Genomic DNA, 25,351 nt, shown 5'->3' on the forward strand with positions numbered 1-25,351 from the left:
ACAGATACAGATACAGATACAGATACAGATACAGATACAGATACAGATACAGATACAGATACAGATACAGATACAGATACAGATACAGATACAGATACAGATACAGATACAGATACAGATACAGATACAGATACAGATACAGATACAGATACAGATACAGATACAGATACAGATACAGATACAGATACAGATACAGATACAGATACGATACAGATACAGATACAGATACAGATACAGATACAGATACAGATACAGATTACAGATACAGATACAGATACAGATACAGATACAGATACAGATACAGATACAGATACAGATACAGATACAGATACAGATACAGATACAGATACAGATACAGATACAGATACAGATACAGATACAGATACAGATACAGATACAGATACAGATACAGATACAGATACAGATACAGATACAGATACAGGATACGGATACGGATACGGATACGGATACGGATACGGATACGGATACGGATACGGATACGATACGGATACGGATACAGATACAGATACAGATACAGATACAGATACAGATACAGATACAGATACAGATACAGATACAGATACAGATACAGATACAGATACAGATACAGATACAGATACAGATACAGATACAGATACAGATACAGATACAGATACAGATACAGATACAGATACAGATACAGATACAGATACAGATACAGATACAGATACAGATACAGATACAGATACAGATAACAGATACAGATACAGATACAGATACAAGATACAGATACAGATACAGATACACGATACAGATACAGATACAGATACAGATACAGATACAGATACAGATACAGATACAGATACAGATTACAGATACAGATACAGATACAGATACAGATACAGATACAGATACAGATACAGATACGGATACGGATACGGATACGGATACGGATACAGATACAGATACAGATACAGATACGGATACGGATACGGATACGGATACGGATACGGATACGGATACGGATACGGATACGGATACAGATACAGATACAGATACAGATACAGATACAGATACAGATACAGATACAGATACAGATACAGATACAGATACAGATACAGATACAGATACAGATACAGATACAGATACAGATACAGATACAGATACAGATACAGATACAGATACAGATACAGATACAGATACAGATACAGATACAGATACAGATACAGATACAGATACAGATACAGATACAGATACAGATACAGATACAGATACAGATACAGATACAGATACAGATACAGATACGGATACGGATACGGATACGGATACGGATACGGATACGGATACAGATACAGATACAGATACAGATACAGATACAGATACAGATACAGATACAGATACAGATACAGATACAGATACAGATACAGATACAGATACAGATATAGATATAGATATAGATATAGATACAGATACAGATACAGATACAGATACAGATACAGATACAGATACAGATACAGATACAGATACAGATACGGATACGGATACGGATACGGATACGGATACAGATACAGATACAGATACAGATACAGATACAGATACAGATACAGATACAGATACAGATACAGATACAGATACAGATACAGATACAGATACAGATACAGATACAGATACAGATACAGATACAGAATACAGATCCAGATACAAGATACAGATACAGATACAGATACAGATACAGATACAGATACAGATACAGATACAGAATACAGATACAGATACAGATACAGATACAGATACAGATACAGATACAGATACAGATACAGATACAGAACAGATACAGATACAGATACAGATACAGATACAGATACAGATACAGATACAGATACAGATACAGATACAGATACAGATACATTTGGACTCACCTCGCAGTATCTTCTTATCCCGATGTCCGTGACAGCGATAGCCTTGGCAGGCTCGCTTCTGGAGCAGGGAGGGGCAGTGCTTGCCTCCGTTTTGGGCTGCTTGGAGGACTTGGCGGGTGCGCGTCATCATGCCAGCGCCGCAGCTCTTGTCGCACTCGCTCCACGCCCCCCAGTCGCCCACCTGGCAGTCGAGCACTGAAAGGAGAGCAGAGTAGAGGCTTAAGTCTATGAAGACATCAAGCTCAAAAGCAATGCAAATGCAAGTACAGTGAAGCGTAGCTAAAGCACTTCGTTTAAGCGAATAGATTGAGGTGCATTAGCTGGCTATTCAGCTGCTGATGCAGTCTAGTTAATCTAGTTTATCAACGCAGATTCTTCTAGAGGCAGGCTTCACTGTACCTGCTTCAGTTCGTTTCTCGTTTCTTGTCTTTCATTAAATATTCTTTTATTTATCTTTCCACAGCAATTGCTTTGAGGGAGTCGAATGTTTCATGATTAGAATTTCAGCAGCTTTTACGAATTTCTAATTCCGTGCTTTGTCATTGCCTTTATCGGCTTAGCCAACACTGGACAGTGCCACCTAGCCACCTAGTTGCATGTGGAATGTGTGGAAACAAAGAAAACATTTGTCATGCACTGCCGACTGCCGTGCCATTCACAGCGAACCCACTGAGCAAATGTGGGACAAAGAATTTTTGGATGAAATACCTCGGAGCGGACTTTTGTTGCAGCTCGAACTGCAGCTGCAGCAGCTGCTGCTGTAGCTAAATACTAAATGCTAAATGCAACGAGTGACGTTTCAAGTTTCTTAATTAAAAATTGTGCAGCTCCGGCAAAATTAATTAAAATCCATTTGCCTTGATTGCGTCGCCGCTGGCTATGGCCGGGCGAGCATTTCCAGTTTGGCCCTTAAAGGGCGCTAATGAAGCCACAAAGAGAGAGAGAGAGAGAGAGAGAGGGAAAGAGAGTGAGAGAGAGAGGGAGAGCGAGCGAGCTCCGATATGAATTGAAATATGCTACGGCCAGCCATCACGCTCCCTTACTCTGCCCTCTATCTCTCTCTCTCTCTCTCCCTCTCTCTCTGTTTCTCTCTTTCCGGCTGTTGTATATTCCAGCGGCTATTGCACTTGTTCAGTCAGAAATGGCAAAAAACTGTCTTTAAAATCGATTTTAACGGTATTTATCGATGCCATTTCCAAAGTTTTTCTCTGTTTCTGATGCCCTGCATATAGGGAAATTGCTAAATTGAGGGGCGTATTAGTTGCTTCTTTCATTGATATAATCTCTGATTTCCTCTTTAGCGATATATATCGATTTTCAGGCATTCAGTTGACATATTGTATTGGATAAGTTTTCTGTAGACTTGGTTGAGTATCTACATATTGTATAATTGGTATGTGGACCTACTCGAATATACATATATGGACAGATTCGAAATCTTTGTCAGCACATTTAGCTTATGAGATGTGCGTAGACTTTTCCACGAATAAAGATAAATGGGTGTGGGGTATCTGCCCGTCGTGCACACCCCAGCTAGTGTAGTTTTACTTTGCTCTTGGCTCGGTCCGTGTATTAGGTTTAAAGGGCCTTTGCCCGTAATTTTGCACACCACACCACAAAAGCCAATTTATATTTTTCATTTTCATTTTCATTTCGCTGGGTTTTTCCAACAAGTTTTTCTTTTTCTCCGCCTTTGCTGAGCATTTTAGCCATTGGCTTGCTCGGCGCTTGGTGTGGCCGCGCCAAATTAGCAAAAACGAGCAAAATGAGGCCAAAACAAAGCGCCGGGATAATAGAACTAAGTGCAAGGAGCTGTCGCAGCAGGCGGCAGGGGGACGCACGGAAAGGAGGAGGCGAGCGAAGCGGAGCAGGAGGCGGGCAAGGCGAGGGCGTAAAACTAAAGTAGTTAAAATTATGATTGCATTGGCTGCCGGCAAAGTGTTTAGCATATTGTGTGCAGCAGCAGCAGCAGCAGCAGCAGCAGCGGCAGCAGCGGCAGTCATGAATGCGAATGAGAAGCGCATAGGGAGGCAGCAGAGAGTGGAGCCAGGAGCACAAAGCAAACTTTTGCCTCTGATCCGGCTTGTTGTGGCAATAAACGGCATAAAATGCTGCTTAGCAATCATGCCACTTGATTGCGGGGCCGAGGGTAGAGGGCGTGGCTTATCCTTAATGCTCACACTTCCTTGAGAGTTGTCAACCAGTTGGCTAGTTGGCCATTTGCCCAGTTGGCCAGTTGGCCATTTGGCCATTTGGCTGTGCTTTTAGCGACAATCAAGTCGCCGTCTGCCCGCAGCTGCTGCAGCTGCTGCAGCTCCAGTTGCAAGTGCAGCAGCTGCAGCTGCTGTTGGTTATGGCAGCTGCTCGCGCTGCCTGCTGATAACGATGACAATTATAGCAATGATGATGGCGATGATAATGACTATTACTATCATTACGATAATTATGCGACTGGCTTGGTTTAATCTCCGAGAGTGGAGTCCCAAATTCCTGCTGCACTTGATAGCAGCTGTGCGCTGTTGCCGCACTTCACACTCAATTGAAATAGAAAGCAGCGTTGCCGCATTTCATTCGCTTGCCAAGTCAATATTGGTAGCTGCGAGTTAGGGAAATACTTCAATGAGATCTAACTCCAACCCATTTAAATTTCTAACTATTCCGATTCTATTTTCCCCTACTCCATTCGATTGGTGCTTTCCTTTTCCTATGTTTCATTTTCAGCCTTTCTTTGCAAATCTCACTTTCTGTTTCCAGTTACGATACAAATTCTTTTCCAGCTTCCACTTACCACCTTGAAATTTTAACTTTCACTTTCTTTCTACTTCCCAAGAATGAACTTTTATGCATGCCTCGCCTTCAAGTTCCTCTTTCCATTTCAACTAATAAATGTAATTTCTACCTCCAATGGACTCTTCCAATTGCCCCTCTCAAATCCTACTTAAATTCCTCACATTCATCAGCCACTGGCAAATCTGATTTGCTAGTTCCATTCCTCATTCCCAGTCCAGAGTCCAGCTGCTGCATTTCATTTCCACCTCCAATTTCCAAGTGGAACATTCCAGGCGCCAGTGGCACATCCCATTAGACACTTCTTTTGCATGCTGCATGTGGGCCTTGCTCAATGCGTCACATGTAAATGTCATTGTCTCTAAGCCTGTAAATTTCGCAGCTATTGCTGGGATCAGAATGCCGCATGCAATTACACAATGGCTCAGCCGACTGCATGGGGGGAGCGAAGGACGTTTCCTTGACTGCTGCTGCTGTTGCTGCTGTTGCTGCTGCTGGTGTTGTTGGTGCTGAAGTTGCATTTCCTTGGGGCACACACACACGAGTTGCCACAACATAACTCAATGTCCATAGAGAAGGGCGCAGGAGAAAGCCAGCAGCAACAGCAACAGCAACAACAACAACAGCAGCAGGAGAAGGGCTAACAGCAGCAGCAACAGCAGCAGCAGCAGTTGCTGACGCGTCTGCCTCGACACGAGGCTGCGAGAAATAAACACAGCTTGGTTATTTGTGGCCAGCGATGTGAAGCAAATGCCCCTAAAATGTTGCAGCTGTTGTTGTTGTTGCTGATTCCCAAAGAAAAAAGGGAAAACAAAACAAGCAAAGATCCTTTGCACAATCTAGTTTCCCTGTTGCCCGCTTTGGTCAGTTGCGTTTGACACTCGCCCTTTAAACCGACGAGCTCTCTCTCTTCCTCTCTCTTTCACTCACTCACTCTCTCTCTCTCTCTCTCGCGTGTTTGTCTAGCCAAGTCAAACAATTGCTTTTGACAAACTCAAGTGCGGCAGATAAACAGATAAAAAGTCGCATCGCCCTTTTGTTTTCCACTTGGTCAATGTAAAGGAAAACACAAAAAACTCTCGTGAACTGCGGCAACAGCGCAGATCAGAAAGAGACGCGGACTTTTGGCCGTCAAGCACTGCATTGCTGCCACACTTCAGTCAAGTGTTTTTCATGCTGCAGCGCAGTCAGCGGACCTCGGCTGAGGCTGAAGGCAAGAGCAAGAGCAAACTTGCCCGAAGTGCGGCAACAGCGCTTCTGATTGTGACGAAAATGAATCTGTTGTCAGTCTTTCAGGTATTCTGTTATTATTCGAGTTGCGGTGTTGCCAAATTTCATGTCTGAATGAAATTGAAGCAAAACAGCCACTCAACAGCGACTGAGAGAAAGAGAGAGAGGAGGAGATGAAGGAAGACACAGGGAGAAAAAGGGTGATATATAGAGAGGGGAATGAAAGAGACAGAGAGAGAGAGACAGAGAGAGAGAGAGAGTGAGAAAGAGATTGATATAGAAATAGACAGAGACTGTGTGTGTGTGAGAGAGGGAGGGAGATATAAAAGAAGAGTGAGGGAGAAAAAGAGCGATATATAGCGAGATATATAGAGAGGGGAATGAAAGAGACAGAGAGAGAGAGAGAGAGAGAGTGAGAAAGAGATTGATATAGAAATAGACAGAGACTGTGTGTGTGTGAGAGAGGGAAGGAGATATAAAAGAAGAGTGAGGGAGAAAAAGAGCGATATATAGCGAGATATATAGAGAGGGGAATGAAAGAGACAGAGAGAGAGAGAGAGAGAGAGAGTGAGAAAGAGATTGATATAGAAATAGACAGAGACTGTGTGTGTGTGAGAGAGGGAAGGAGATATAAAAGAAGAGTGAGGGAGAAAAAGAGCGATATATAGCGAGAGAAGAGAATCGAGAGAGAGAGAGAGAGCGAAAATAAGAAAGGGATAAATATAGCAACACAGAGCATCAAGTAGAAGCCGTAAGGAAGTTAAGTAATTGCAAGCTCCCTTTAAGACTGCATTGTTGCCAAACTTCGGCTAGTCTTAAGTGCTTTTAGCTCATCTGAGGCATGGCTAATTCATCGTCTATCGGTTTCAGTTTCTGTTGCTGTTGCAGCCAGGCAGAGCTCTCGCTGCTCACACAAATTGCAGCCAAAGTTTTTGGTCAAAACAAGAGGCTTACCACCGACTGCCCCTCCCCCCCTGGCCCCACCTGAGCTGCCGTTGTCCGAAAGTTTTTGCAACCGAAGGGCTGTCAACAGCAAACAGAGGCGGAGCCGAAAAAAATTGGGGGAAGTAGATGATGCAAACTTTCAATAACTGATATTGTCGCTTTGCAGCGTTTGTCAACACTGTCAACAGCAGCAGGTGCTGAGGAGGCGGCCGAGCCGCTCATAACAATAACTGAAACTTCAGACTTGAATGCTTTAGCTTCAGCCAACTTTGCCGAACTTCACGAGTTGAGCTCCTTTGGCAGCGTTGCCAGCCTGCACAGTGTTGCCAGACTGTTGCCAGACTGTTGCCTGTGTCACTCCGTTCGAAGTTATTTGAAATCAATTAGCGAAGGTCCGAGATGAGACACAAAAAAGTCTTGCTTACTTCATAGCGTTGCCAGATCGGCGAGGTCGCTTGACATTGACTTAAATGAATTTGCTTAAATGAATTCATTTTGGTACTGCAGAATTCCAAGCAGCAACTGCATGGAACTGTTGTCAATGGCCAATTAATGAACGATTGGGCAATGTGGCCAATGCTGCCAGATGGTGGGCAGAAGTGCCTAGTCGCCAATTGGCTTGCTGCTCATTTATTCATACATTTATGCGCGCGTGTATTTGGCTCTCGTTTTTAACAGCGTCAACCCTTTGCCACCTGCCTCAATTGCCACTTGGCAACAGTGGCAACAGCCATAACAACGACAACAACAGCAACAACAACATTTGCATTTGACAGTGCCCAATGGCCACTTAGTGGACCCTCCAAGTGCCACATTACGTTTTATTTGCCTGCCCCGCCTCTGCCTTGTTCTTGCCGCCCTCTGCAGTCCTCTCTGTCAGCCTAACGGCACAGCTGGGTACAGTTGGCGTTGGCGGCAGCGACAGCATGTGAAATGTGGCAACGTTGCGCCACTGTCAACTGCTGCCGCACCTCAACTTGAGAGAAACCAAAACAGTTTTCGAAAGCCAATCAAGCTTTGATCATAAATATTTATTGATTGCCGATGTGATAAAGCTCAGTCGAAAGCTTTATACAAACATGGCTTAAAGTTGAGCTTAAGCGAATATTATTTGGTGCCTCTTAAAGCTCACTTGAATTTGTTGCATCCGTTTCATTGCGGTATCGCTTCAACTCATTTAAAGCTATAGAGCTCAAGATAATCACATTATGAGCTCATTTATTATTCTTAAAACCCATTAAGGGCTTACTGGAACTCTGCGTAGAATATACTAAAAACATTCTTAGGCTGCATTTTAGTTACGTTTAGTATCTCTTTAAAAGCTCGGCTCAAACTCCTTTACAGCTCACTATTTGCCTTGAGAAACTCTTTCGGTAAATGCTTTATAAATCTGTCTTAAATCTGCCTGAAAACTTACTTAAACTCCTCACGTTCTACTTGCATGCGCTTGCTTCAAGCGCACCCACAGAGCTTTACCAGCCCCCTGCACTTTGAATGCGAACTGGATTAAATGTTTTTGTTGTATTTTGAACTTATTTCAGATTTACTTCAGCCGCAGTTTAAGTAAGTCAAGTCCATTGGCCAGACATAACCTACAAACTAACTGCAGCTCGCATACACAGAGCGAAAAAGCAGGCGCATTTATAATTAAATGAATTACAAATATATGTACACATAGAAAAAACTCGTATTTGTGTTTAAAGCTGAAAAAAGTGAAAAGAGAAGCAAAGAAAGAAAGAAAAACTCTTTGGCTCACGGCTAGTAAGCTTTTTATGTTGTTATGGCGCAATCCAGTGCCGCTGCACGGCCCCCCTCACTTGCCCTTTGACCGCGGCACACATCTGGCCCCACACTCCCCCTGTGCTCCACCTCCACCTCGCCCTTCTCTCTTCGCTCTCCCCTTTTGTCTGAAGTTAAGGTCCGTGTTTCGCTTTGGCTTTGGCACGACAAAGTTATAATAGCCCTTTACGGCCAGGCTGAACAGCACACACATACACACACACACACACACACACACACGCACCGTAATGGCAGAACAAATGAAAGCCCGGCTAAAGCCAACGACAATTGCAATGTGTGTAGCTTGCGTATGTCAACGTGTCAACACTTAATGTAAATTACAGTTTGTTAACCACGCACACGCACACGCACACGCACACACACACACACACCCATACACACACACACACGAACACGTCTCTTCAACTATTTTCGCGTTGTTTTTATGCGCTTCATAAGTATTTAATGCGACCTTCTCATATATAACAGCCACGCCCACTTGTCAGCTTGTATAGCCCCAACAGGCACGCCCACACTGCCGCCCCCCTCTAACTGCCTAACTGGCATATAAGTACACACACACACACACACACATGCCCAGTGCATTCGACACGAGAGCAGTTTGATATACGTTTCAGCTGTTGGATATCTTGACTATATACATATATATGTATGGTATATGCATATATGTATATGTGTGCATTTCTATCTTCTATATGTGGATATTTGATCATTGGCATTGAAGCACTGGCGTAGTTCTGGGTATCATATAGCCTCTTGATATTATCTGTCGACTGATCCTATAGAAACATTTTCACTCAATATAAGGGAGTCCTCTCGACTGTTTTCCTTATCAGGAATATTTGCAAGCTCCATGTTTATGCTGGAACAATCTTCCGAGATACGAACAGCTCATAGTCTCTTAAAATCCTTGCCTTCTTCGAGCAGAGCGATCATTACATAGCCAGCTAAGCATGCATGACACCAATATGCCCCACTTCCGCATGTGAAGGAGTATTAGCAGTTTGTCTGCTTGCTAAATAGTTTTCACATTCATTTCCCAGTGGCCAGAGATAGAGACAGAGATAGAGACAGAGACAGAGACAGAGACAAAGACAGAGGCAGAGGCAACAGGGCACAAGCTAGAGGACTCAAGCAACTGGCAACAACTTAAGCTACAAACATACACTCACACACACACAAACAACCACCTGCACACACACACACATAGCTCATTGGCAAGTGAAGTGCAATAAATTGTTGAGATTTCACAGTGAATGCTTTTTGCTGGCTTTTCGGTTGACCACAATTAGCTTTTTATTATGTGTGTGTGTGTGCCTCGTGTGTGTGCGTGTGTGCAAGTGTGTGTGGCAGCAGTTGAAGCAGTGAAATGCATACGCATTCACATAGCAAATCGAATCTTTTGCCTCGACCAAAAACCAACAAAAAAGACAAGAAAAGGAAATCCACAATTTAGTTAGGGTGGACCAAAAAATGGAGCTGCATAATAAACGTATGAGTGCACACACAGCCTCTGTTTCAGTCTCTGGCTCTGCCTCTGCCTCTGCCTCTGCCTCGGCCTCGGCCTCGGCCTCGTTTCACATGCGAATGCAGAGCCAGCAGCAAAAAAAGTGGAAAGTTGACTACGATTTTCGACAGTTTTCCCAATTACATTGAACCAGCTCAACTCGACTCGGGGCTCGACTCGCTGCTGGTCAGCGGGCCGCAAAACAAAGCTCAGCTGAACCATCAACTAGTCAGCGAGTCCAGTTGCCAGCAGCATAACAATAATCCACAACAAGAGCACTAAAGCAGACTGCGCAGCGCCAAAAACCAAAAAACGAAACGAATGGCTCCACATGGCAGCCAACGACTAGGAAAAGCTCCAAAGTTTCCAAAATGAATAGGGTATATGGGAAAGAGGATATAATTCGGGTCGAAATGCAGCTGAAGAACAGCCAAATACCAAGCTATAGATAATAGGCAATAGGCAATAGGTAATAGGTAGTAGGTAATAGGTAATAGGTAATAGGTAATAGGTAATAGGTAATAGGTAATAGGTGGAATACACAAGGATAATCCCCCTAGAGCACGATTTATATTAATTACATTAACTTGATTTCCATAGCTAACGCACATCTATATACAATATGTAGATTCAGCTTGATAGCTTCAATAGTTCTTGAGTAAAGGGAACATATCTTATATTCATAAGACTAATATGCAGCTATACACAAAATTTGAGTCAAATGGCTCTTGTAGATCTCGAGTTATAGACGAACTGGTATGTGCTCCATTCGGTAATAGGTAATAGGTGGAGTACACAAGGATAATCCCCCTAGAGCACGATTTATATTAGTTACATTAACTTGATTTCCATAGCTAAGACATCTATATATAAAGAAACAGCTTGATAGCTTCAATAGTTCTTGAGTAAAGGGAACATATCTTATATTCATAAGACTAATATGCAGCTATACACCAAATTTGAGTAAAATCGCTCCAGTAAATCTCGAGTTATAGACAAACAGGTATGTGTTCCATTCGGTATCTATCGATATTAAAAGAGCAAGAGCAGAGAGAGAGAGAGAGAGAGAGAACAGAGAGAGAGGAGACTTTGAGTTCTTCATGTACTGTAATTGAGCCCCATTCAGACTGATCCAGTTTTACACCTATATAGCATTCGCCAGTCTCACGTTCGTTTAAGCAGAATCAATATACCCCGTGTGCAGCACCTTCCGTTGAGTGCAGGGCACAAAATATAAAAAATATGAAAAAAAGCGAAATACACGAAAAACTGTTAACGAAACGTGGTGAGTGGCGAAAAAGGACATGGCCAACGTCCCGCCCCTGCCTTCCTCTCGGGGCGAGGGTCTGCCAGCGAGCGACCTAATGAATGCAATTTATGCCAACGGTCACACAAACTTCGCACTCTATCAAATGCGGGGCAGAGACGGCAGACGAGACAGAGGGTAGCACGGACAGTGGACAGAAGGGGACAGAGGGCCAAAGGGGACAATGGACAGTGAACGCGGCAACCAGGTGCCAAGCGCATATCACAATTGCATAACAACCCCTTCTCTGCCCTCTCGCTCCGCCTCTTTCTCTCTGTCTCTGTCGCTGTTTCTGTCTCTTTCCCTCGATAGTCGTCTCATAACAATATTTTTTGTTCATCCACCTTAAAGTGCACACAGAAAGCAGGAAACAGGGCTGCAAAGGACTTGTGCAAATGCTAGCACGGAGCACAGCCCCAAAGAGGATATTCCTGAAATCATATATGAAAATGTGTATGTGTATGTGTGTATGCATATATATCTGATCTTAAGTAGACGAGGCTGGTAGAAAAGTTAAAGCTCATTACGGCATTAACAATTTTAATAAAGCGAAAAAACGTTCTTTGGGTAATCCCTTTTATGAAAAGCAATCAGAGAAGCGTTATAATACATCAATATGAAGGCTTTAAGCTGCTTTAAGGCACACTGAGAGAAAATTGTTAAACCTATGCAGCGAGAGCACAACTTGCCAAGGGAGAAGTCTATGGGCACAGTTTTGCATATATATATATATAGCATATATTTTTATGCTAGGGGTCTCCAGTGGTCTCTAGTACAGCCTCTATTCCGAATCGAAAAATCAATGAGATGTGATTTAGTAATTAATAGACTGCAGATTCATCGATGATTCGAGTTTAGGCTGCTCAAGTTATGGGGCTCAACGTCCTCTGCAAGCGCTGCTGTGCTTCGAGCTCGCATAAAGAGGTTGGCAGAAGGAGGAGGGAGTGGCGGACTAGACTAGCTCTAGAGCAATTCATCTGCTCATGCTGGCCAGAAAGATAAATTGTACTTTATGATTATTGCTATTATATTACGCATGCAGTTTATAAGTGCGTCTGAGTGAGCTCCGCCTTTACATAGCATAACTCACTCATGCTCTACACTGAGGCGCGACTATGTTGTTGAGTGTTGTCTGACTCGCATGCGTATGCCAGAGGAACCAATATAGCCCACTCACACATTGACAGGGTATAGCAACAGCCGAAGGGGCTGGCACAAATTATTATTGGCCCTATTATGGGCCAACTAGTCGAGCAAGTTGGGTTCATTTCACCGAATGTGGATATGCGTCTAGGCGCTAAATCATTTTGAACAAGATTACACACACACACATACACACGCACACAAGCGTATATGCCCCCTTCTTATTGGCATACATTTGGCCACATTTGAGGTGTCTGCTCGAGCTGTTAGCTGCAGCCCAGCCTTTGGCTTCGGCTATTAAATGACCCACAAACAAAAACTGAGTCATAAACATATACTTGATATACGTCTACATGTATATATATATGCATTTCTATATAAAAGAAAATGGAGGTAGCCCACAAGAGTGGGCGTGGCCAAAGGGGTTAAAGTTGAGTTGCAAAATTTATGATTAATAAAAAAAAATAAGTTTTTTCTTGGGTGCGTTGAGGCTGTAGCTGGAGCTAAAGACAGACAGAGAGAGAGAGAGAGAGAGAGTGAGAGAGAGGGAGTGGGTGTGAGAGAGGCGTTGCTGCTGGGGGCGTGGCTGGAGCCAAGCAAAAGAAATCATAATAAATATGTAAAGCAGCCGAAAAGTATGCAAATAAACGCTGTGATTGCCTCGGCCAGTTTTTATGCAGCGGCATGCCCAACATTATAATGCCATTCACACACACGCACACACACACACACACACACACACGCACACACACATCTGCTCTCTTGCGAATGCCACATCAAAGCTCAAAACAACGGACAATTTGCCAAGTAGAACGTTTTCTTAGGGCTCTTCCTCACTCACACTCTCTCCTGCATCTCTTTCTCTCTCACGCGTTCCTCCTCCTTCTCCTCCTATGTAGGTCCTTTTTGGCCAAGCGTCTGGGCCACTTTATTTGCCTTGTGCGGTTACGCCAAATTGATTTTTATGCGCTCAATTTATGTATTCTGTATTCTGTTCTACATGTACTTGAGATACATACGAGTATGTACATGCACATGTATATGTGTATGTGTATGTATATATGTGAATAGTCTCACTATCAATATATACATATCCCTCTATACTATATATTTATATTAAAATTGAGTCGCGCTAGCGAAACAATTCCCAATGCAAAACTGTGACCCTCCACTTGGTGTGGTAGGGGCAGCCGGGAGATGAGCCCCGCCCCCTGCTCTTGAGAGGAATTTCTTCACATTTTGTTAGCACGCAGAGAGAAAGAAGAAGAAAAAAGCAGACATTACAAATCAATTGACTGCAAAATGACATCGAATAGAAGCTGAAGGAGAAGAGAAGGCTGAGAGAGTAAGGGAGGATGGGATAGAGGGTCAAAGAGAAGTAGAGAGACTGAGAGAGATTAAGATTGATACTAAGATTGAGACTAAGACTGAGACTGAGACTGAGATTCAGAATGAGATCTATATATATTCCTTATATGAATTTTACAGAGAAAAAGTGTAAAAAAGGATATGAAAGGAACACGCTGTTAAGCGACAGAGGGAGAGAGAGAGGGAGATAGAGCAAGAGAGAGGCCATGTGGCTCTCCCATAATTTGCTGCTGTCTGTTGTCGTCGTCTGTTGTTGTTGTTGTTGCTGCGTCTTGTCCAGCTGCTCCCTTTTTATTTATACATATATATTTTTAGGGCAACGTCTGGCCATTTATGAAACATTTATGCTGGGCAGTCGGGCAGCCGCACCCACCCCCCGCACGGGCCAGCCGCCCAGCGCAGCCAGCTTCATTGTCCTAATAAAAAGCACAACAAATTGTCGACAGTTGACAGGATGGGTCGCAGGACATGCTGGACACACAGGATGCCAGGCAGGAGGCTGGCATGGGGGCACAGCTCCCCCCAAAAAAAAACCTTTTGGCAAAATTTGCCTTTTCTTGCGCGGGTGCGGAGTGCGGAGAGCGGGGCGTGGCCAGGCCAGAGGCGGACGGCAGAGGGCAGCAACTAACAAGCGGCAGTTAGGCTAAACGTCAGCTGTTTCAGTTATAAACATGTAATATTACACACACACACACACACACTCGAGCATAGGCATTCCGCTGCTAATGAAGCTGGAGCACACACACACACACACACAGAGAGACGTAGAGAAATGAGCCACTAAATGAACCAAAAACAACAACTTGACGTTTGCATATATTTAATAAAAAACACAAAGAGTGCTGCAGCCGGCAGTGCTCGACTCGCAGATACCCTAGGTCACGAGTAGTGGCGCCATCTAGTGTGCCAGCTGGGCAACTGTTGCAGCTCTTACTATCCACGATTCCTCCACTCTAATAAGTCCAATAAAACGGCATAGCTTGGCTTTCACTCGAAGCATCTCGATGCAATTTCGAGGAGCTGCATACGAAAGTAAAGGAAGTTTTTGGATCAAAGTTGGAAACTTTTACTATATATGATGACGATGTGATGAATGAGAGTTGAACCAATTCTGATATATTCATAGTCGTAGAACTTGTTAAAGAAATCTCAGGAGTGTGTTGAAAAGGTAAAGCAGAAATTTCTATATATATATCGATATTAATCGATTGAGCCTCCTTACTCAAATTCTGCTACGTAGTTAAACATATTTTAGACATATTTTAATGCAAATTTAAAGTCTCGAGCTCTGTGGACTCCTTTGGGGAATATACATATATGAATAGGTATATATACTTCATAGTGTCTACCCCTTCGAGGCAGTCGCCATGGCTACAGGGTATCAAGAGTGAACGGCGAATTGAAATGGAAATGGGAATGACAAAGGCAATCGCAAGTGGAAATGCCAAACAATTGTCAACTCTTATTATGCCTATGCATACATACACACATGCATATGTATGCATATGTATTATACAATATATATAAGGCATACATTCATACATGCTCGCCTGGAGCTGTTTGCTTTGTTGTTTGCGACCAAGCCTGAAGCAGCAGCAGCTGAAGTCCATGCCTAAACCTAATCAGGGTGACCATGCTTAGCTTAACTGAGCAGGTGAGCAGCTCTACCTCTTTTGCTCGCTCCCTCTTTCTCGTTCTCCCTGGCTGCCTCACTCGCTCATCACTTCTGTTGGCGTTGACTTTATTGATTTTTATGGCTCAATGGCTTAGCTTAACATATCATACGTATCTCACCCAGAGCCCGGCCCCCTGTGGACTCCCGACGCCCTCGCGCTGCCCATGCTATGCTGTCATTCGCTTCCGGTCAGCCTATTCGACCCGCTGCTCTCCCATCGCCCCTCTCCCTCTCCCTCTCCCTCCATCTCTCCGGCGAGAGCTCGTCCCCGAGCGAGTTGGCTGGGAGTTGAAGCACAATCCTTTGCTAAACATTTTCATTTTACGTTGGCGTTGCTCTTTCCCCACCACAGCCCTTGCCCCTGCTCAGGCTCCCACGCCCCTTCCTCCTAGTGCGCTATTCACTGTTATCTGCCGCCATTTTGTTGGCCGCTCTAAAATGTCATGCTATTTCTGACCCAACATGCCACATTTTTTTATTTATGCATGTATCAGTCAGCACACACACACACACACACACACACACATTCGAGTCTTTCCCTTAACTAGTTTCTGTATCAATGTTTCGCTCGTTCAATACTCTGTAAATTTCTGAGCTGCATTGCCTAAGGAATGGCTTTTTCTGACTTACAATTGGTTGATTGCTTGCTTGATTGACTGCATGATTGATGTAGTCAGTGATTAACTGATGAATTCTTGGATTGATTGATAAGTGACTGAGCAATTCAGTGATTGAAGCCTTGCATGATGTAAGTCTCATTCTATGATGTAAACTCTTGTTCGACTGTTTCGCTGCTTGACGAATGATTGTGTGATTGATTGATTGATTCAGCAGCATTTGATGTGTTAGCTGTCACTTATTCAATATAAAATCTTATACCTAAACAGAGATAAAGGAAGTCCTTCAAGGACCTGCTTGACTTCTGCTTGACAGGGTATTTTATTATGAGCTCAATTTTTGGCAATTTGCTTTGATTTATTTTTTATTTCTGGCATTTCTTAACACCTTTTCGTCCGCTCGATTGGCATGGGGCAGTGGGCAAAGCAATGGCATTTACCGCTCACCCTAGAGTACGCAACATGCACACACACACACACCCACAGACATCCCAATACACGCATACACACTTACGCTTGTGCTCATTCATATTCATATTCATATTCATACAGTTGCGTATTCATTTGCATTGCCAAAAATTGTGATCGACGAATCGACAAAAGCGCGAGAGATAGAGAGAGAGAGAGAGAGAGAGAGAGAGAGAGAGAGAGAGGGAGGGAGACAGAGAAGGGAGCAAGAGACAGAGAGAGCATGAGAATGGCTATAAATCTAAAGTGGCTTAATAAGATTCCATTCCCAATGTGTGTGCGTGTGTGTGTATATATGTATATGCGTGTGTGTATTAGCTTTGCTATGCGAGAAATCACAAATTCACAATCTGCGTAAAGTGAGCTAAAATTGGCAGAGAGTGTGAGAGAGGGAGGGGGGGGGGGGGGGGGGGAGGGGGAGAGAACAACATTTTTGGCAATTTTGTTTTGTTATTGCTACGCAATTGGCAACGGCTGCTGTCTCTCTCCCTCCCTCTCTCTCCGTCTCACTCCCATTGACTCTGTGCTTGGTCAACGGCTGACCAGCCGCTCGCACTTGCAAATCGTAAATTATTTTATTTGCTGCTAATTGCAGTTCAACCAAATGCCAGCTGAGCTCCAGCTGTGCTGTTGCCCAGCCACGCCCCCTTTATTGGCAGCTCATAAAGCAATTAATTGAAAAAGGCCAGCGCTGAGTGGAGCCAGCCCCAAAGGCCCCCAAAGCCCACTCACCGACTCACCGAAAACCCGAAAACCCGAAAAACCGAAAGCCAATGTCCAACTAACCAACTCAACAGCGCCAATTGTTGACGGCGGCTATTTTCAGGGGATTAGCGAACAGCAGCCATTTCCGTATGAGTGTGTGTGTCATGTGTGTGTGAGTGTGTGTGTAATGTGTGTGTAATGCGTGTAGCTGGCTGCCTGTTGTGCGGTTGGCTGTGTGCGGCGCCATTGTCAACATTTGCGTTTGCCGAAAATGAACCAATCGAAAACATTAATTGCCAGCTCTTTAGATGCACTGAGAGAAATGCAGCAGGCTGAGCAAGCAAAGCGAGCAGAGCTGAAGAAACAGAAAGAGAATAAAATAGAATCCGAATTGCCAGCTGGATAATGGATATCAATCAATCAGTCAGTCAATCAAAAGCGAGACAGCTCAATATTAGATCTAAGTAGACGGACTTCTGTATATGGGGACTACTCTGCAAATTATACTCTTAAAAATGACTGAATGAGCTCGTCAATCAATCAGTCAGTCAATCAAGAGCGAGACAGCTCAATATTAGATCCAAGTACACGGACTTCTGTATATGGGGGGACTACTCTGCAGATTCTATTCTTAAAAATGATTGAATGAGCTCGTCAATCAATCAGTCAGTCAATCAAGAGCGAGACAGCTCAATATTAGATCTAAGTAGACGGACTTCTGTATATGGGGACTACTCTGCAGATTATACTCTTAAAAATGACTGAATGAGCTCGTCAATCAATCAGTCAGTCAATCAAGAGCGAGACAGCTCAATATTAGATCTAAGTAGACGGACTTCTGTATATGGGGACTACTCTGCAGATTATACTCCTAAAAATGACTGAATGAGCTCGTCAATCAATCAGTCGGTCAATCAAAAGCGAGGCAGCCCATTAGATCCGACTTCTGTAAATGGATATGCCTCTGCAACTACTACTCTTAATCAATCAAATAATTGACCCTTCAATCAAATGTAGATTTCATTTGATTCTCTTGGATGGGTTAAACAATGTCAGTAACTCCCATTAGACTCCAAACTAGCTTAAACTTAGTATTAGTTTCAATCTCCACAGAGTATGAGAGTTCCAGAAGTAATACAAATTTAGTTCAGTTCACAGTTTACTTTAAAATTTTCAAATTCCCTTCAGTGCTCATTGAAACATACGCAAATTTCTCTCAGTGCATATCCATACCCTGCACTACACCTCAATTTGAAGGGTTCGAGGCAAAAGTTGTTCCGCTTCGCTGCGATTTGAGGAACTTTTTTGTTTTCGAAAGTCTTCGCACACTGGCCACGCCCTCTCATCGGCTGCGCGCCGCCCTCGTGCTGCCCCCATTGCCCCCATTTGCATTCGTCAAGTCATTTAGTGCAACTAACGCATTTTTAACAAGCCATTGGCACATTTTACACTTTTTTTGGTTTTTTGTTTCTTTTTTGTGCTGCCCAAAAAAACATTTCAATTCAAGTTTTTAATTGCTTGTAAAATTGCATTGTTGTTGTTTGTTGTTTTTATTGTAGCAGGGCGAAGTGTGTGTGGGTGTGTCTGTGTGACTGCTGTTGCCATTTCCAATCGGTGCCACTGTCATACAACACCCGCTTAGCTTGCAGGATACTTGAAATTGTCTATCCCGTGTGGCGCCCCATCAAATGGCCCCCTCTTATTATAACTAGCATTACTTATGCATTGTCTTCTTCGTTTACTATTTGTATCATATTTGCCTACTGGATATCAATCGCTGCTTATCATCATCACTACTTATTATCATTATTCATTAGAGCTTCATTATCATTATTCATAATCACTCGCATCATTATTATTATTTGCAGTCATCACTAGCATTATTCATCATTCATCATTCATCAGTACCATTAGCATTACGTATTTGAGTCATACATTGCTTCATTCATTACCATTATCATTCATTATTGTTTTCATTACAATTATCATTGTCATTATCATCATTGCGCATTTATTAATATCACTACCATTATCATCGATCATTATCCATCAGTCGTCTCATCATTCATCATCATTAGAATTATCATCACTCATCAGTTTAGCATCTCTCGATCAATTTTATGGGCAACTCTGAGCCACAGAACGATTTGACTGCCAATTTCGTTTGGCCTATCGATTGGAGCTTGCATTATAGGGTATCGAGGCACTTTGCCAACCGTTGGCAAATGGAATTTCGCTTGTTATTTTGTTATTGTTATTGTTGTGTTTAGTTGCGCTTGTTATTGTTGTTATTCAATGGCCGATGCCCACAACGCTTTGCGCTTAGTTTTGTGTGCTGCCGATTGAAAGAAAATGCCAATGTGTATGAGCTTACGAATGTGTGTGTGTGTGTGTGGGTGGGTGGTTGGCATTCAAATGTAAACTCGAATTATCCAAGTAATTTGCTTAAAATTAGTCGGCAATTGCTTTTCAATTAGTTTCTCCACTGAATCCGCTGCAGGAGCAATAACGGTATCGATTTACAGAGATTTTATGATATGATCTATAGACCAGACCTATGCAAATTTCACGTAAAATGCATTCGACTATTAATTATCAGCAACATCATGAGATAAAAGTGGCAGGAACTGCTCAATCAGGCAGTCAATCTAGACAGCACATCAATCATCCATCAATTTCAACTGAATATAAACCGACTGTGAGCATTAGTTGGGTCTATTTACATGGATTGAGCTATATTTTGGCCATAAAGCATTCAATCAGTACATGTAGCATTCTATATAGACTGTAATTGCTTCAACTCAGCCTATTTCTTCTTTTTATACCCTGAACCCATTTTCAATGGGAAATCAGGGTATAATGGTTTTGTTGAAATGTATGTAACAGGCAGAAGGAGGCGTGGCAGACCCCACAAAGTATATATATTCTTGATCAGGGCGACGAGCTGAGTTGATTTGGCCCTGTCCGTCTGTCTGTCCGTCTGTCCGTCTGTCCGTCCGTCCGTCTGTCCGTCTGTCCGTATGTATGAACGCGTCGATTTCAGAAGATATAAGAGCTAGAGACTTCAAATTTTTTTTTAAATGTCCGTAATTACAGCGCGCATATCAAGTTTATCATTAAAAATCTATAACTCATCCCGATATTTTTTTATCGATATAAACCCTTATCGAAAACCAGTTATAAAATTATATCTTCTACACCTTTATTGCTAGAGTCTCCAAATTTGTAATGTATGCTTATATGCAATTTATACAATTTTGGTTTTTGTTAAAATTTACCCCCCACCCTTAAATTCACCCCCTCACCCTCACTTTCGTAAAAAGCATATTTCAAATACTAGAGACTTGTGCTTTGGCAATTACATGCATTTCCATGTTATAATCATAATCTGAAAGTTTCATGAAGATCGTACGTCCATAAAAAAAGTTATTAAACAATTAAGTTCCCATAGCAAGCGCACACTGCAGCCCATGCGTGTTTATGCGTGGGTGCTTGTGTGTGTATGTGTATGTATGTGTGTATGCGTTTGTGTCTGTATGCGTGTGTGTGTATGTATGCCTGTGTGTGCGTACGTGCGTGTGTGTGTGTGTGTGTGTGCGTGTTTCTTGTGTAAGCTGAAAGACGCGAAAAATGATTGAAATATCTATTGCTCCAAGGGTTCAGGGGATCTCGTAGTCGAGCTGTCTCGACTAGAGCTTTCTTACTTGTTTCATATCTCTTACTTGACATCAGCAGACTTTTAGCTTATCTTCGATCAATCAGACCATCGTTCATTCAATCCGTAGCTCTATTTCTATTACTATGCAAAGACTCCTCCAATTAGTTTCAGCTCGTAGGTAGCTAGCCATTCAATCGATCAATCATTCAATCAAAAATACATTTCTCTTGATTCTGTGCATACTCCACGTACTCTCCATAGCTGCCATTGGCTTGCGAGTTTATTTCTGTTTACTGTTATGACATGATATCTCGACTATTTGCTTGAGATCTGCTGCCCTTGAGGGGGCGTATTTGTTTACGGCATTTGCATTCTGAGCTGTTGGCGGCTCCATTATGGATGCTTGACTTGTGCTGCATGGCGAATCGAACATGTAAGCAAATATTGCAGTGTGTATACATGCATATGTATGTGTGTGCAATTATCGGTCGATTGACAATCGAAGCTCGGTTCGGTCCCCTCTGCACTTGCCTGCACCCTGTAGGCACTGCAGCTGGGGTATGCTGATTGCTGCGCTGTCATCATCAAGCATTGTGCAGGGCATCTGCCAGCCGAGCACACCCGTCCCGTGCAGCAGCACTTGTTATTTATGGCATTTACATTACGAGCATCCATCGAGCAGCTGGCAAGCGGAAATCAGCGCCATGCGCTGACGAGCATGTAATGCAGAGGCCACAGGACACAGTATATACCCTCACACACACACACACACACACACACACACACACACACACACACACTCACACACACACTCGCACAGAGGACATTCGAAATTGTTTACATTTTCCGTCAGCTCCGACATTTGATTTCGCTTATCAGAGCGAGAACGCGTCCACATAAAAAATGTCCCATATGCACGTTAAATAAAAGAAACAAAAGCACAGCCAAAGCAAAACAGGATTACAAATAGGCGTGGGGTATGCTCGACCTGTGCGCTAATACCCTGTACTGTTCATGCACTTACACTCCATACACCAGCAAGGCTAGGCCAAAGAGCTAACACAAACCATATCGATATATAAATCGATATTTATCGACGATCAATTGATCTACATTTGATTTGATCTTGCTACTACTAATAGTACTGCGATTACTGTTTTTTCTTATATTACTAGTATCATATAAACTATTATTACTACTACTATTTCTAATACCAGTGCTACTCCTATTTCTACTACTAGTGCTACCAATATTATTACTCCTATTTCTACTACTAGTGCTACCAATATTATTACTACTATTTCTACTTCTATTTCAAATAGTAGTGCAACTACAATTTCTATTACTAGTGCGACTAATTACTACTACTATTACTACTACCAATGCTACTAATATTACTACTACAATTACTACTACCAATGCTACTAATATTACTACTAATATTACTACTACTAATGCTACTAGTATTACTACTAATATTACTACTACCAATGCTACTAATATTACTACTACCAATGCTACTAGTATTACTACTAATATTACTACTACCAATGTTACTAGTATTACTACTAATATTACTACTACTATTTCTACTACCATTTCTACTACTTTTATCAATACTATTACTCTTACTATAGCTATAGCTACTTCTATAAAATCCACTCATAGTAGTTACAGGGTATACGAAAATATGTCAACAAGCGACTTGGTTCAGTTGTTTTAACTTCCCATCTTCTTTTCAGCTATCTGGCAAGGCCATGCTTTGTACGCATGTGTGTGCGAGTGATGCTTGTGTTTGTGTTGGACTTTAAACATGCCTCAATAGCTTTTACTATTAAATTTGGACTTTCATGTGTTTATTTGCTTTTGCACGTTTCACTCGCTTCGCTTTGCGCTTTGTCTCCGCATTGTCCACTGTTCATTGTTCGTAACCTTTCGCCTCTATCTGCTCACTCACTTTCGCTCACTGTCCCTGCCTGTATATCCCCGCTCATTCACTGAAACATCTGCAACGGCCTCAAGGGTTCGTTGTGTCTATCCGCTTGTCCGTTTGTCCGCTTGTCCGTCTGTCCGGCTGTCCGTCTGTCCAGCTGTTCGTCTGTCTGTCCGCAACTTTTATTTAATGCGACGAAATGGGCTCTTACTAGGATTTGAATAAAATGTAGCGTTATCCCAAGCGTGCACTTGATTACACAGACACACACACACACACACACACACATCCTCCCATGCTCTCTGTGTGTGTGAACCTTGACCCGGACGGAATCTAAATTGAGTTTTCTTAGGTGACAGCAGCTAAACAAATGGAAATGTGTACTTAATTTGCCTAAAACGGCTTTTATTCAGTGTTGTTAAATGCATTAAAATTCCGTGTCCGTAAGTCTTTGACAGAAGTGTTATACTTATGCAAATCTTTGACAAGTTTCGACAAATTCTATACTTAACTTGTTCACACTTAGCCGTTATACAGAGGTGTAATATGCATGTATACAGCCATAGCTATAGCCGAAACTGTTCTACAAACAGCTTGATGAATTGCTCTGCTTTAGCCAAGATGTGATGAAAGAGTGTTCAGTTAATATTTTGTATACTTAACGTGTTTTATACAAACTGTTATACAAAAGTGTTATACAGTTTGTATCTGTTATACATGCCTCTTAATCTCAGGTTTTATGATATGCTATTCTAATGCGCTTCTTGTTCTACTGCTACACATAGCTACTATGTAGTATATGAAACTGTTATACTACACTTGTACGACATTCCCTTTTATAACTCTTTACTGTTCTACTTAACTATTGAATAGAGCTGTTGTGCACAACTTTTACACATAAATGTTTTACGGAGCTGCACTGTTATACTAGGCTGTTATACACAATTATTATAAGCTGTAATTAAAGAGATTCAGTCAAGTATCATTCCCTGCCATGCTCCAGCTAGTCAACCGCAACAGAGCATGTAGCAGCTGTAATGGGGCACACGCAGCAGAAGTCGTGCACGTCCCGTTGTAACGCTTCTGGCCCCTCCCGCCGCCGCCTCGGGCAGCTGCAGCTGGGGCTTAACAAGGCGCCTTCAAATGCAAATGGCGCAGTTTGCGAGCGTATCTGGAATTCAACTTATGTTTTGGCTTTAATTGCAGATTGCGCTCGCAGCCATGGCGGGGCACGAGGATTAGGGCTTAGGCAGAGTTAAGGGAGTGGCCAAGGGGCCAAAGGGCCAAGGGGTCAAGGGAGTGCCCAAGTGTCGATTTTAGTGGAAGGCTTTGGCGGCTCCGTTTAATTCCTGAGCGAAATCGTGGCAAACAAAGCTCGAAGCGTTGCGAACTTTGGCCCGCCTGGCGGACGTGCAGGGTGTGTGCCGAGTAGGGTATATTGGGTGTCGATGCTGGGGCAGAGCGTGGCGGGGGGAGGGCCTCTAACAAGAAAACTTTCGCGCGGTTTTTTGGCTGCATTCGTTTTCATTTATCTGGCATTGTTTTGCATTGTAGTGCGGGCCAGTCTCAATGCCAAAAGCTGAACTCTTCACTTTACACTGTCCAACAAAATGCTGCTGCTGCACAGTAAAATGCAATGAATTTTATATTGAAATAGTTTGGCCAAACGAGTTGGCGGCGCAGCAGATTTGCGCCAATCGAAATTCCTTTTGGCAAATTCAAACGCAAATCCAGCCTCAGCCTCCGCCTCCGCCTCTGCCCCTGCTAGGGCCGCAGGCCGCACTGGCCGAGCTACCCTCTCAGCTGCTCGACCTGCCCGCCGGCTGTTGGGCCAAGTCCATTAACATGCGGTTTTAATTACGTGTTTATTTCGCTGTCAAAGTTCCTTGATTTCCATAAAAAAGTGGGTAAAATGCATGCGAACAACTTTTACTTATTTCCTCTCTCTCTCTAGCTCTCCTTCTCTCTCTCCCTCTCTCTAGCTCGCCCTCTTTGATAAAAAGTTTTGACTGCCCGCACGCAGATAGCGCGACCAGCTGCCACGCCCCCCTTCGACTCGCCTAGCTTGGCCCGTGCCATCTGCGGCCTTATCTGCGCTGCATTAGAAACAAAGACAAAGTTAAGCCAAAGTTGCGGCTGTTGCTGACGTTTTATCTTCAAGTTCCTTTTTTGATACCCTGCAGCTGGCCAGCATGTGTTTGGCAGGGTATATTGGCTGCATGTTGGTATTGGTGTGCACATGTGTATGGTGTGTACATGTGAGAATGCTACGAATCAGGCTGCCAGATCTCAGAGATTTGGATATATATAG

General features: G+C 43.0%; 1 protein-coding gene across 3 annotated transcripts in view; it reads right to left on the reverse strand.

Moving 5' to 3' along the window:
- Positions 1 to 25,351, reverse strand: part of vex (somatomedin B and thrombospondin type 1 domain containing protein vexed) — a 102,874-nt gene that overhangs the window by 21,168 nt on the left and 56,355 nt on the right. For all 3 annotated transcript variants that reach the window (XM_089474997.1, XM_089474999.1, XM_089474998.1), the window contains exon 3: positions 1,899 to 2,093. In XM_089474997.1, the coding sequence (XP_089331123.1) occupies positions 1,899 to 2,093 (195 nt within the window). The remainder of the gene's footprint in view (positions 1 to 1,898; positions 2,094 to 25,351) is intronic.

Source organism: Drosophila arizonae, chromosome X (assembly GCF_054131065.1).
Source record: "Drosophila arizonae isolate 15081-1271.41 chromosome X, UAZ_ARI_1.0, whole genome shotgun sequence".
Lineage (NCBI taxonomy): Eukaryota > Metazoa > Arthropoda > Insecta > Diptera > Drosophilidae > Drosophila > Drosophila arizonae.